Below are 14,974 nucleotides of genomic sequence, written 5' to 3' on the forward strand. Positions count from 1 at the left end.
AATAAAAAAGCTACGATCACTAAACCACCACGTGCACAAAATCACAAAAAGTTGCCTGGACATTCAGGCCTTTTTTGGGCCCGGTAATGAAAGGGTTAAATATAAGGCAGCTGCAGGTGGCCTGGGTATACCTGATTTATAGCAATTCATGTCAAATTCTTGGCAAACTTCAGCAAAATTGCTAAATCAAATTTTTCTAAACTTTGCTTATCTATAGAGAGAAGTATGGCTTGCATAGAAGGGGTATGGTGTAAATGCAACATTGTGTACCAAAAAGGAACCAGTAATTTGGATTAAAAATTTTGGATTCAATTTTACATTTGGTTAGAATTTTTGGATTCAAATTCACTTGGACATGGAAATGCTTTAGCCAAGCACTGCCTGTAGTATATCCCAAGGCTATATGGAAGTGGTGTGGAAAACAGGTTATTGAGCATTACTGCTTTTATTTATTTTTTATTCTTTAGCAGTTTTATTATTATTACTACTATTACACCGCGCAACAATGATTTTGCTACTGAAAGAAAAACATGAGATTTATACTAAAATGAGAGTGCTGATTCCAAATATGAACTCAGAATTTGCCTGACATGTCTAGATTTTATAAGTTATACATGCAAAGCCTATTCAGTTATAATATTAATGCATTATATTGGAGATATTCCAATGGACATGTCCAGACCTGTTCGGCTGATGTCAGCTGTAAGTAAATGAGGCAAGCTGGACAGATTTTGATAAAGTGATCTGTTATAGTGCTATCAGTTTTGAAACTTAAGATGGTTAAACGCAAATGTGTTAACGAACCAGACAATTTATGCTACATATGTGGCAAATACACTACTTATGATCAGCTCAAGAATCTGCAGCTTGGGATGCATTTGTGCTAGTAGTGCAGAACTTCCTTGGGAACAGACGAGCTGCAAACTATGCTGAATTAGTAGACAACATGCTTACAGCATGTGAACAACTTGGCTGCCGAATGTCATTGAAAGTGCATTTCTTACATTCCCATCTTGACTTTTTCCCACCCAATTTGGGACACTTAAGTGACGAACATGGAGAGCGGTTCCATAAAGATATTTCTACAAAGGAGAACAAGTATCAAGGCCCCTGGAATCCAAACATGATGGGGGACTACTGCTGGTTTCTGCAACGGAAAAATATGACCGTTCACAAACGCAAAAGCAGATGCCTGAAGCACTTTTAACAGTACTGGGCCTTGCTCAAGTAAGACTTTTAAACTGAAAAACAATACTTTTGTTTAGAATTTTGGTATTCCATTACATTTTCATACACTGTTTACTACGCAAACTTTGATGTAGATCAGCTAATTGTTGGAGTAAAACTCATTCTGTTCAAAATTATTCAATGGTTTCCAAGTGCTTAATTCATTTAGGCATACCTATGCATAGCAAAATTTTGTGACGTATTACAACAATTCTGACTTCGGATTTGTAATCCGCACACTCGATTTAGTATAGGACAAATGGTTTTTGCCTAGTAGCAAACGAAAAGCTTTTTTTGCTGCGTGGTGTTATTAATATTATATAAATGCAGCACAAATTCTATAATGTTGCATAATTTAGTTACAAAGGTTACAACATGTAATCTCTTATAGGCATTTTGATATTTCTTCAATGCATATAAAATAACGATGTGTCATGCACTAGGGCAGGGCTGGCCAACCTGTGGCTCTCCAGCTGTTGTAAAACTACAACTCCCACCATGCCCTGCTGTAGGTTGATAGCTGTAGGCAGACTGGGCATGCTGGGAGTTGTAGTTTTGCAACAGCTGGAGAGCCGCAGGTTGGCCATCCCTGCACTAGGGAGTAGGGAAGAGGAAGTGCACCCACTAGCTGCCACCCACGCCTCTGTCCTTGCCTACTTACACTACCTGTCCTAGGCGATGGGGCGGAACTGGGCGACGGTCCCTAACCTCTATAAGTGCAGAGAGGCAGAGTGGACAGAGACAGAATATAGCCAGGCAGAGGCAGTAGGAGGGAACCCTGCAGATGGATCCGAAGTCACATAAAGTGTCAGGAGCAATACTGAAATGCCAGAGATCAACACTAACGTAGGCGAGCAGGTGTAACAAGGATGGTAAACAAACACGCCTAGGGTCAAACCAGGATGTCACGTCAGTACACAAGGTACAGCAAGAACGGGTCAGAGTACAAGCCGAGGGTCAAACCTGGAGGTAACGTCAGTATACAAGGAATAGCAAGGACGGGTCAGAGTACAAGCTGAGGGTCAAACCTGGAGGTCACGTCAGTACACAAGGGCAGGCGAGGTCGGGTCAGGAACTAAAGCCAAGGGTCAAAATCCAGAGTAGCAGAAGCACAGAATAATAGCAGTTAGGCACAGGACCAAAATCGCAGGCAATCTGTGGCCAGCAGGCTGCCTGTATAAATAGTGAAAGGCTAAGGTCATGTGACGTGGCCAGCATCACATGACCCGCTCAGACACAGAAGCCGAGCACCGAGTGGCCAGCTCGGTGCTCAGCCTGATACTGTTGCCAGGGGAACTTAGGACGCAGACCGCACAGACAGCAGGAGGGCAGTCGGGTCCGCTCCGCCCCATGTTACCTGGGAGACGGGGACGCAGCATGCGTCGCTGCTCAGGGAGAGAGGCAGGACGCCGGCGGCGAAGCGCAGGAAGATTTTGTCGCCGGCGTTCTGTGACACGATGATGACACTTTACAAATGTTCAATTTATTATCATTTTTTTGTCTTTAGCTCATATTCAGAACTATGTTTCTATGTGAAAGAAAATTTGTTTTAGTTTGCTTCCGCATGAATAGTTTCAGATAGTCCTACTGAAGGTAGCCTGCTGAGATTTTCAATACAGCTGAAAGAACTGTATCCATACCTATAATGCTCAAACATATGCCAAGTTCGATCTTTTGTTAAATCTTTGGCTGTTAAAGTCTGTGATCATATCAGCGTGTAGGTCAGATTTTACTGAGTTGTGCCAAGCATCATCATAAGCATCATTTGAATAGAGAATTACTCTGCTCCTACTGCTCTGTGTTCTCTTGCTAACCTAGAGAAAGTGGGAGGGAAGATAAAAAGAAGTAACACCAGGCTGCAAGATCAGACAACACACAAGATTTGTTGGGTGGACATACAGTATAGTATTTATGTATTCCTATATCCACAAAACAACAGGATTTGCCTCATGGGAACCTTCACAATTCAGTCACTGCCTTGCAGCTCCTGTAAAATTGTTTTGCTGATAAGAGCAAGATATATTTTAAAGAGAGACTCTTGATTAAAACTATAGCTACAGATCAAAGGAAGGTTAATAATATGATTTTATTAAATATAAAAACAATGGTATATATAAACAGCAATATAATGTCTTTCTTTTGTACTTATCCATATACAAAGGATAAAGAACATAATGCATAATTACAGCAACACTTCGACTGGAGTCCTGACTACATCCATAATGAAGGTACTTACATCACCAATTGAATTAACATCATCTGACAGTGACAGATCAGCTGAAAATACCTTTTCAGCTAATGCAGTTAGTCTCAATCTGGAAAACACAGATTAGATCCCAACACGAGGCATCCCCCCCAAAAGGATGAGCTTCTGACCTCTTTCCTGAGGGGCTATGGCTTTATAGAGATAAAACAAAGAACTACACTCCCTAGTGGAATTTAGCTAGGACATGCGCAGTATAAAGGGTCATTGTTTACCTCTTATTCATCTGTTATCATTCTGGACCCCGGAGCGGCCAATTCCCAGATTCACAATGAATCAGAATCCCAAAACGACCTTGAAAATATATTTACATGAAGTTTAACTCCTTTCCACAGACAATTCTAAACAAATCTTGAGTTCATTCATAGGCCACAATGACTCTAACAGAAATAAAATTAATTTTATAATGAACAGTTACAAAATGGTGCCCAAATGATCAGAAACTACATCTTCACACTTTAACAATACAAAAGAAAGTTAGATCGGCACACCCAAATTATGTATAAAATCGAAGGTTCGGGTGCAAACAAGGATTACAAGAAGCAGCACACTGCTGTATGCACAAAGACATAAAAAAAAAAATTGGAAACATGAATAAAAGTATATTTCATTACTGCTATACTTACAATATGAAAATTGGAAGCTTTTTCAATCAAAATTGTGTCAGGACCATATAACAGGTCCGACGTTTAGCTTTTTCTGAATGGTTACCATGGCTGCCGGGACGCTAACGTCCTGGCAGCCATGGTAAAGTGTAGCGGGCGGAGCGGGCGAGCAGCATACTTACCGTCCGTGCGGCTCCCGGGGCGCTCCAGAGTGACGTCAGGGCGCCCCAAGCGCATGGATCACGTGATCGCATGGCACGTCATCCATGCGCATGGGCGCTCTGACGTCATTCTGGAGCGCCCCGGAAGCCGTGCGGACTGTAATTATACTGCTCCCCCACTTCCCGCTCCTACGGCTGCCATAGTAACACTGAAAGCATTTTGAAGACGGATTTGTCTTCAAATGCTTTCAGTACACTTGCGTTTTTCCGTATCCGGCATGTAATTCCGGTAAGTGGAGTACACGCCGGATCCGGACAACGCAAGTGTGAAAGAGGCCTTATTCGCATGTCTGTGATGACATCTGTGACAAGATGGTCAGTAGTTCATCCGTGAAGATGTCCATAAAAAATCCATGTTGGGCCCATGTGTCCATTTTTTGCCCACCTTGTGTCATTCATATTCCAAATCCACTGCTCAGCTGAAAGTTAATTTCCAAAGCATCTGCTATCAGTGGTCCATGAAAAATCACTGACACAACACTAATGCCATGGTTTTCACAGATCTATAGACTTCAATTGACGCACATCATGGACCAAAATAGTCTATGTCTCCATGTTTTTTCCACCGACCTACAGTCAGTAAAAAAATCACTGTGAGAATACACAAATAAAAATCAATAGGTACATGTGCTATGCATGTAAAACACAGACTGCACATATCTGTAATTCACGGACGTGTGAATAAGGTCTTAGGTTTAACCCTAAGCCAAATCTTTTGCAACCCAGTGCGTCCACATAATGTCTACTAAGGAACAATATATATTTTTTTTTTTTCAAAAGTCCTCCTGACATCTCCTTTAAGAGTGTTAACAATATTTCTTGCAAGCAAATAAGCACATAAAGAAGGGGATAGAGTAAAAAGGGTCTGGAGTCATGCAAGATATTGTTATAAAATTCAAAAAATATTTTTTATCTTTTTAGTTTCATGCCAGCCTGAACAGCAGTCTTTTGTTTTGCAGCATTAGGTCCTAAGGCTCCAGAAGCAAAACGAGTAACACCTTGCCAGCAGATAATGTGCTAGACATGCAAAGCAGAAATCTAACTACAACACCCTTACTAGACATACATCCCATTTGCTTTTCTTCTTTTTATTGAAATTACATTCTCATGAATATGTTTATGCTGACTGTTTTGAAGTTAAGTGTCTGGAATACAAGCCTTTGGAGATTAAATTTTAAGGTGTAATTTGCACAGGGAGAGAAATGTTCTCTACTAAAGATTACATCATTTGGAAATCTAAGAGGTTTTTTTTTCCCTTTTTTTAGCTGCCATTAAAGGTGATTGCTGGGATGGTGTTAGTATATCAACAGTACACTCCAGATGGTCACACTTCTGTGTATGGGATTTTGGCAGCATGATCCATTCATAAATCCCATTTGTGTAGAGCGTTCTGAAAAGAGGATCTAAATGTGCAAAAATAATTACAGAAAAAGGAGTATTCTTGCTTGAAAACATGCATAAGCATATAGAGATTTCCATCCCTGCAGCATCTTCTCTTTATAATACAGTGAATATAGAAAACCAATCTCACAGGTTGGTGAAAGACTTTAATCCTGTTTCTACATATTCTCCGTTGAACTTCCGTTGACCTGAAGTCAGGGTGCCATTCATATTTCTTATTTGTAAGTATGCAGTTACGATGCTATTAAATAGATTTATCCTCCTCTTTTCCATAGAACAGGTATTAGATTAGTTGGTCTTTTTAGCATTACTTGAGCTTCATTTCCAATCAATAATAGTTAAAAAATAAATGACTAGCCATGACCCTCTCATTTCTATTTCAACAAACTGCTTTCTCAGCAGATCACTAGCTTCTCATCATATATTGGCATTTAGAAGCGAAGGGTTGATGCAGGCCAAAGTCAGTTACCGATTCAATATATCCCTACATATAATACAGCCTGCTTCTGTATACTCTGTTTGCCCTTTATACAGCTGCTATGTATCAAAGTATTTTGTACGTATAAAGTTAGAAAGATGTTTAAGGAAACCTATGTGTTAAAATATGGAATTAGCCCATAATTTGTTTGCATAGTAAAAAAATAAAGGTCAGGAAAGTCCAAGTTGAAGGAAAAACATTGGGAAGATATACATGAAATCAGTAACTACATATGCATATCTGTTATATAATATAAATCCCAGAAAACCTATTTAATCCCAACCTCTCAGGATTCAAACCCAAAGACTTCTGATTTCCAGGCAATAGCTCTTCTAACTGAGTTATTATATTTGCTGGCCGACTCCTATGCTAAATCCATTGTCTAGGTCCTTGCCTCTTGTGGTTTCATAGTTAAAATATACAAGGCTATGGTGGCTCACTCCGTTTATAGTAATGGATTGGGTGCTGCTAAGCCTAAAATGACTCACCCAGTCATAAAAGGTAAAAATGTAAAAGATAGAAAGGCTGAGCACTCTCCACCTGGACCAAACAGAGATACGGACGAAAAACAGGTAATGGTGACAATATTTATTACACCTAATGTAGATTCAACAATTTAAAATATGCAGTATTAAAACAATGATAGCTAGTTAATCATAAAAGAAATATATAAAATATATATATATATATATATATATATATATAAAAATATAAATCACAAGGTACATCAATACATCCAATATATATAAGTATAAATATAAGCTGAGATTTTCTGAGATGATGAGTATTAGAATTTCTACAATGGCAAGAAAAAACTTTGGGAATAAATATTATCAATAAAAATACAAAATGCTGAGAAATCCATGAAAAGGAAAAAAAAAAAAATCGATGAAAAAATCGATAGAATCTTCGCCAGTAAAGTGCTCAGTGTTTTTTCGGATAATAGTCTAGACAAAGTTCATATTCGATAATTTAAATACGATAATTTAGCTAATAATCTAAATTATCGTATTTAAATTATCGAATATGAACTTTGTCTAGACTATTATCCGAAAAAACACTGAGCACTTTACTGGCGAAGATTCTATCGATTTTTTCATCGTTTTTTTTTTTTTTTTTTTCATCGATTTCTCAGCATTTTGTATTTTTATCGATAATATTTATTCCCAAAGGTTTTTCTTGCCATTGTAGAAATTCTAATACTCATCATCTCAGAAAAGCTCAGCTTATATTTATACTTATATATATTGGATGTATTGATGTACCTTGTGATTTATATTTTTATATATATATATATATTTTATATATTTGTTTTATGATTAACTAGCTATCATTGTTTTAATATTGCATATTTTAAATTGTTGAATCTACATTAGGTGTAATAAATATTGTCACCATTACCTATTTTTTATCCGTATCTCTGTTTGGTCCAGGTGGAGAGTGCTCAGCCTTTCTATATTTTACATCTTGTGGTTTCATGCCTTGTTCTTCTGATTAACTGTGCCCTTGGACTTCCTATAAACCTTGGTCTTAACATTTCTTCATTGCAAAATGTATGTGCTTTATGCCTAATTCACACAGTCAGTGATTTTACTCAAAGAAACCCAATCTACAAGCAGCATCCCTGAGTATAGTGCTTGATCTAGTGACAGTGGCACATTAATGTGGGCTATACATGACTGTGTTAACTTATCTCTCTCTGTAGCTCTCATAGACTTCACTGGGGAGAATGCAGGCTGTTGTGAGACTTGGTTATATCAGCACTAGATATTCAGATGGCTTCCACCCTCTGGATAGATAAGGGTCACAAATGTAACATTCCTATCTGTCAAGCATTTGAGAATAAAGCTTCAAAAATATGTAATTCTAAAATGTGTAAATGTCTTAATTAGTGAACTGAATACCAAAGGATTCCATTTACATCAAAGGACAGTCTATAGCAGGCCACCATGAGGGTACAGACAAATATTCAGGTTTTATGAAGCGGTTTTCAAAGCCAAAACCAGGAATGGAACTGCTGCCGATACTATGTTGAAAACCTATCCTGAGGCTAGGTCATCGATATTAAGCCACTGCCCAACCCCCTTAACAACCAGCATGCAGTCATCAAACGCATGGTAGCTTCATGCTACATTTCTTTTTCTTTTTTTATACAGTCAATTATGTGTGTGTGAATACTTTGTAAGTATATTTTATGCAAAAAGAAATGGCACACAATATGCCTTTAAATGTTGAACATAAGCATTAGATAATGTTCACATTGGGACTGTGTCATGCTTTAAAAGCTCTTCAACCATCTACTAAAATGGGAAAGCTTTCAGCCTTTCTGCTAATCCATCCACTGAAGCTCACTGACAATCATAATACAATATATCTACAGATTTTCTGACCCAGAGTTTCTTAGATTACATATGTATACAAGATCTTGTATGTATATATACAAAAGATTTTCAAAGTATGCTGTTATTTTCTAGACCAGAGATTCGAGCACTTTGATGTAAAAGATGTTTATTTTCCACTTGCTTCATATGCTTTGATAAAAAATAAACCGCAATAACAATAGTCATGTAAAATTTCAGTAGTAGTCACCTCACATGAGGAAAGCATTACATTACATTTTGTAATAAAAACACTATATTTATTCATATTTTTTTTCATAAAGCCAAAGTCCATGTACCTTGATGCTGGAACTAAATAAAAATAACCATAAAAAAGTTTACTTAATGGTAGAAAATTTGTTCTTGATAAAATTAACACCATAAGTTAGATTCTGTCGAATATGTACATTTAGTATTAGATCACGGGTTTGTAATTTGCAACTTTGCCTGGATAGAAATTGAATACATCCATTTGTTATGAGCAGTAAGTAGTGTTGAGCGAGCATGCTTGGCCGAACACCAGTTCGGCGCAAGCATCGCTATGCTCGAGCCAGTGTATTTAAATCTAATTTAGCCTCTACTTCTATGCAGAAGATCGCTGTACAGTGAGGGAATCCCTCAGTGTGAGTGTGCGGCCTAGGAGTCCCTGCTATGACTCCATATATAGCTATGTCCATATATGAAGTCAGTGCTTGGGGACACCCCAGAGTATTTAAATCTAATTTAGCCTGTATTTCAGAAAAGTTTCTGCTGGGATTCAAACTCACTACCTCCTGTATTAGAGTCAAGGCACTTAACCACTCAGCAATAATATCTGCATAGCCAGTTTCTTAAATAAAAATAAATAAATAAAAAATAAATAAAAAAATAAATAAAAAAATAAATAAATATATATATATATATATATATATATATATATATATGAGACTTCTACTACTGAGACCTATACAGTAGAAGTCTCAAATTATAATTTTTTATTTTTTTTGTGCTTGGCTATGCAGCTATATAGTGTAGTGGTTAAAGTTCTAGGCTATGATGCAGGAGCTATGAGTTCAAATCCCATCGCAAACTTTTTCAGAAATAGAGTTTTTTTTTGTGCCATAATTGTAAAAAATGTATGGCACAAAATAAATGTGTGTAATTACTAATATATATATGTGGGCCCGACATATTTTTGATCAATAATATGCGCTAAGAGCTTCTTCACTGCTTTGCAGTAAATTATGGCGTCATGTATTTGACCCTGTTCACATATTCACCTGTTCTCTCAGTCTTAGCGCATTTAGTGGTGTGCTGCTACTTTATTTGTTTGCTGTATTATTGCCGGGTAGCTTGCACCTGCGATTTGTCTCAGGAGGTGCTGTTCCGTTTTTTGCTTATATGTATATTATAGAGGACTAGGCATCCTCTTTGGAACTTATCACTCCCCGCCCATCCCCCACCCCTTGGTGTTTTTAGTCAGTGTAACAATGGAGCTGGACCCTCCATGTTAGAGTAGGTCCCACCTGATAAGAAGCTACCTTGTCGTCTGGTAGGTGGGCCCGACATATTTTTGATCAATAATATGTGCTAAGAGCTTCTTCACTGCTTTGCAGTAAATTATGGCATCATGTATTTGACCCTGTTCACATATTCACCTGTTCGCTCAGTCTTAGCGCATTTAGTGGTGTGCTGCTACTTTATTTGTTTGCTATATATATATATATATATATATATATATATAAAATCTTACTTCTGATTTCTGATATATTAATGCATAATATGTGAGAAACTACTAATGATGTTTTATCCATAATATATTCACATATATTATAATATATATTCTAAATATATAATAATATGTGTAACTATATTATGGCTAAAAACATATATAAATATATATATATATATATATATATATATATATGTTTAAATTAAGTTTAGCCTCTATTTTATAAAAAAGTTTGCGCTGGTATTTGAGCTCCTAGCTTCTGCATCATAGTCCAGAACTTTAACCACTACACTATATAGCTGCATAGCCAGGCACTTAAAAATAAATAAAAATAAATATGAAACTTCTCCTGTATAGGTCTCAGTAGAAGTACAGTATAGTAGAAGTCTCTTTTTTTTTTCTTTCTTTAAAGTAACTGGCTATGTAGCTATTATAGCTGACTGGCTAAGTGCCTTGCCTCTAATACAGAAGATTGTGAGAATGAATCCCAGCAGAAACTTTTCTGAAATACACGCTAAATTAGGTTTAAATACACTGGGGTGTCCCCAAGCACTGACTGCATATATGGACATAGCTATATATGGAGTCAGAGCAGGGACTCCAAAGCCGAACTAGAGTCCCAACACCCTCCCCTATTCAGAGCAGGGGGTGCCTGGGGTTCTCCCATTGACTTCCATTGTGGTGCTTGGTAAAACACACGAGCATCGCAAATTGCTCTACTCGAGCACACAAGCACTTTGGTGCTCGATCAACACTAGTTATGAGACTAGGTGGGAGTTTCTTGCAAACAAACATTAATGATCTATCCTGAGAATTGACAAGACATGACAATTCTAGTACTTGTTCTAGTCCCAGAAAAACTTATTTAAATGCAATAGATGCTATGCCATTTTCCATTACAAGAGCTAGTGTCTATGATATAACTGACTTTCCTAGCAGAACTAAAAAAATGATGTAAACAAACTATAACCCCATCTACCATTTATGTTCTTTACCAGACTACATTTTCAATTTTAGTTATGCATACAATGGGAAATGTATCTATAGTAGTGTTGGGCGCGAATATTCGTATCACAAATTTTTATCGCAAATATTGCCACTTCGAGAATTTGCAAAGATTTAGAATATAGTGCTATATATTCGTATTAGCGATTATTATTATTTTTTTTAATCAGTAACCTCCATTTTGCTTGTGGGCCAATAAGAAGGCTGTGATGTCTTTGTCTGAGCTTAGCAACATCCCTAGCAACCAATAGGAAAGTTGCCTACCCCTTACTATATAAGAACCTCCCCAGCAGCCATGTTCTGTAGTTTTATGGAGTTCTAAGAGAGACAGCAGTGTCATGGCTGTGCTCTGTGCTTTGCTGAGTCATTACATTAGATAGTTAGTTAGTTAGTTAGATTATATATATAATACAGATAGTTAGTGGGAGATAGTCAGTGTAGGTTATATCCTGATATAGTGTAGCAGATAGGTTCCAGTGCAGGGTATTATGTAGTGATATATAGTGTAGATGATAGGTTCCAGTGCAAGTGTTAGGTAGTGTGATAGAAATTACTGTTTCTCTGCTGTCCATACATACATGCTACAGACATAGTGCTGTGATGTCACAGGTTCACAACAATACTTAGTGCACCAATCAGTAATATGTAGTCAGACCTGCTAAAATGTGAAGTTGCACGTATTGCGGAATAATATGAGCATCATTAATTGCCGATTTGAGCAATCGCAAATATATTGAAGCACTCTATCTGCATATAAAGCTATTGTAATGTTCTGCCGTGCCAACCATTTTCTCCAATCTCAGAAAACTTCTTTCAGCTTGAAAAATGTAGCAACAGTGACCCACGCTTGTATTGTGTCGGCAATACGCGCATACTACATTACCAATTTTCGCAATCAAGAAAATAATCGCAAATTCTCGAATTTGTGTATATATATGGTAAATATTTGCCCAAATATTCGCAAAATATTGTGAATTTGAATATTGCCCCTGCCGCTTATCACTTATCTATAGGGAAAACCTATAAGGTATTCAAAAGAACTCCAATGTCAGTAGTACCATCAAATAAGTACGTATGTCCATTTTAAACATTTATGGTATATCCACAGAATATGCCACAAATGACTGATAGATTATGATCATATCTCCTGGCACTTATCTGTTGAAGTGTAGGGGAGTTAAAGAAAAATACATAAATTCTTAAGTTAGGAATTCCCTTTAAAAGCGGTATTCCACTCTTGGGATAACTGTTTCTGTAGCTCTCAGACAAATACTATAAATGGTAATTATAGAAACAGCATAGAACAGCTACTTGACTGTTTCCCTACTTTTGATTACATTTGGTCACCAGATCCAGGCTGGAAGGGGATAGAAAGGGAGTCTTTCTGATAAGTGCAATGCTCTTCTATGGGCATGAAGGTAAATCAAGAGAACAATAGAGCTGTCATCCTGTTATCCAAATTCTGCCAATCTACTGTTATACTAGCAGGTAAAAAAAAATTCCCCTTGCAGTAGCAGTAAAATAATAATGGGATCTTTTTGTTGACTGCTACAGAAGGACAATATATTACATTTCATTTTTAATGGTATAGTACTCCCAAAATGAAAAAATAAATAAAAACACACCAATATTATTTAAAACAATACCTGTTTCTGACAAGTATCCCTTTAAGTAAACTAGATGTTTAAAAGTATGTTCAAGAGAAACTTTCTATGCCGCGCTTTCTCTAAATTATCACCCATTGTTTTTTTGTCATAAGAAAAAAAAACATGTTTACCATTTGTCCTGCTTTAAAACAAGTCATCTCATATACTTAATCAGCAAAATACAGCTATTTGTATGGTCTGCAATCCATTTGTATGAAAATAAATGACAACACACACATTATGCTTTCCTTTCAGCTGCAAGCACAAACTTTATTTGGAAAAGCTGCCAAACACCAGCATTATTATTCCATTTCACAATGAGGGATGGTCGTCACTACTTAGAACCATACACAGCGTGATCAACAGGACACCGGACAGCCTCATAGAGGAAATAATGCTGGTGGATGACTTCAGTGACAGAGGCAAGTCTTACAATTCATTTCAATTAATTAGCATCAATTATAGATAAAGTGATATCTGATAACTTTACCTGTCTGATGATGTGACATATCTGTAATCCATATGTGGTCAATACTATTTGTTAAAAATTAACACTTTTTTGTTTAAAATATAACAATGTGTCAGAATAGATTATAGTAATTATTATGTGTCATACTTTTTCAGTGTCAAAGAATAGAAACTGAAATATTTTGTGTAAATATATTAGAAAAATAACAGTTCTGGCTAACAGCTCCAAAGCCTCCAATCTGTGAGAGAAGTGCGTCATTGTGGCATTAGTTACATTTTGCTACTTATTGCTTATAGAGAAACTAGGGAGTTTGTTTGTTTAGAGTAAATGGTCATTAAATGGGTATGAGCTGCAATTTCAGACCTAACTTTTGGACATGATTGTGACTTTTAGGCATTTTTCAATGTAGTGTTTTGAGTCAATGCAGAAAGAAGAAGCATGTGTCCTTCCGTTACATTTTCCATTCCTTTTGAATCCAGTCCTGGCTTTGACTCAAAATACAGTACTGCTTCAAAACCTTCTCAGAAGGTGCTTCTGCGTTTCCGCCCTTTATTTTTTCTAATTTCATACAATCACTTTAAAGGCAGAACAAAAGACTGAAACCACAAACTTTCACATTACCTTGTATAATTTGTCTACATATAAAATCACCCTATAATCTCAACAGGTTGAACAAAATAGCCTCAAATGGCTATGAGGCAGACATCAACAGGCCCCATATTAGAGATAGTTACTTCTCATTTTCAAATATGGCAATCAGAATTACACTTTGTCTCAAATATTTTGTAATTCAGACTATTTTATTAAAAAAAAAAAAAAAAAATTCAACATATTTGGAATTGCTACATCTGAAAAGTCCAAAATATTTTAGTACTAGATTATTTATTCAATATAATGAAAACAGCAAAAAACAAAAAACAGTAACTTCACCTCTTCAAAAAATGTCATATGTAACCCAAAAGGGTAGGACTACAGCTGACCACACAAAAAAATCAAGCCCTCCCAGAGTTCTATCGACAGACAAATAAAAATGTTATGGGGTCAGTTCATAGTGACAGGAATCATTTTTGTCTTTTAAAAAGGTCATATATTTTTTTATGTCACAATCAAACCTATATAAATTTGGTGTTAAGATTATCATACTGATTAGATATAAGCAAATTGAAGTCACAGTAATTGGCTTCGATCTGAATTTCAGGAAAAATTAGATTCACCAAAATGCTGAATCTTCTCACGCTTCATTGTAAAGATTCAATTTTTCCTGAACTGGGGGTGAAAAAAAAATACATATCTCGTACATTTGCTATCAGAGAGGCTGAGATTTTACGCAGTTTCTTCAAATAAAATGGCCGCGACAACCATTTTTTAACCCCTGAAAGACCTCAATTTTAATGTCAAATGCCGCGATAAACAATGAATGTGGCATCTTACTGGTTGGCGGCACAATAGTCATTCCCCATCATTGCACCCACTACACACAATGGAATGTGATTCATGATGTAGTAGAAAGCTAGTAGGGAGGAATCAGGCAACTATAGGCCAGTAAGCCTGACATCAATAGTGGGGAAAT

The 14,974-nt window shown here is 36.7% G+C and overlaps 1 protein-coding gene across 1 annotated transcript in view; it reads left to right on the plus strand.

Annotated features, from left to right (window-relative positions):
• The window catches only part of GALNTL6 (polypeptide N-acetylgalactosaminyltransferase like 6), a 1,828,331-nt gene that overhangs the window by 317,676 nt on the left and 1,495,681 nt on the right, over positions 1-14,974 (plus strand). The window contains exon 3 of the mRNA XM_040419898.1: positions 13,191-13,357. Within this exon, the coding sequence (XP_040275832.1) occupies positions 13,191-13,357 (167 nt within the window). The remainder of the gene's footprint in view (positions 1-13,190; positions 13,358-14,974) is intronic.

Source organism: Bufo bufo, chromosome 2, assembly GCF_905171765.1.
Source record: "Bufo bufo chromosome 2, aBufBuf1.1, whole genome shotgun sequence".
Lineage (NCBI taxonomy): Eukaryota > Metazoa > Chordata > Amphibia > Anura > Bufonidae > Bufo > Bufo bufo.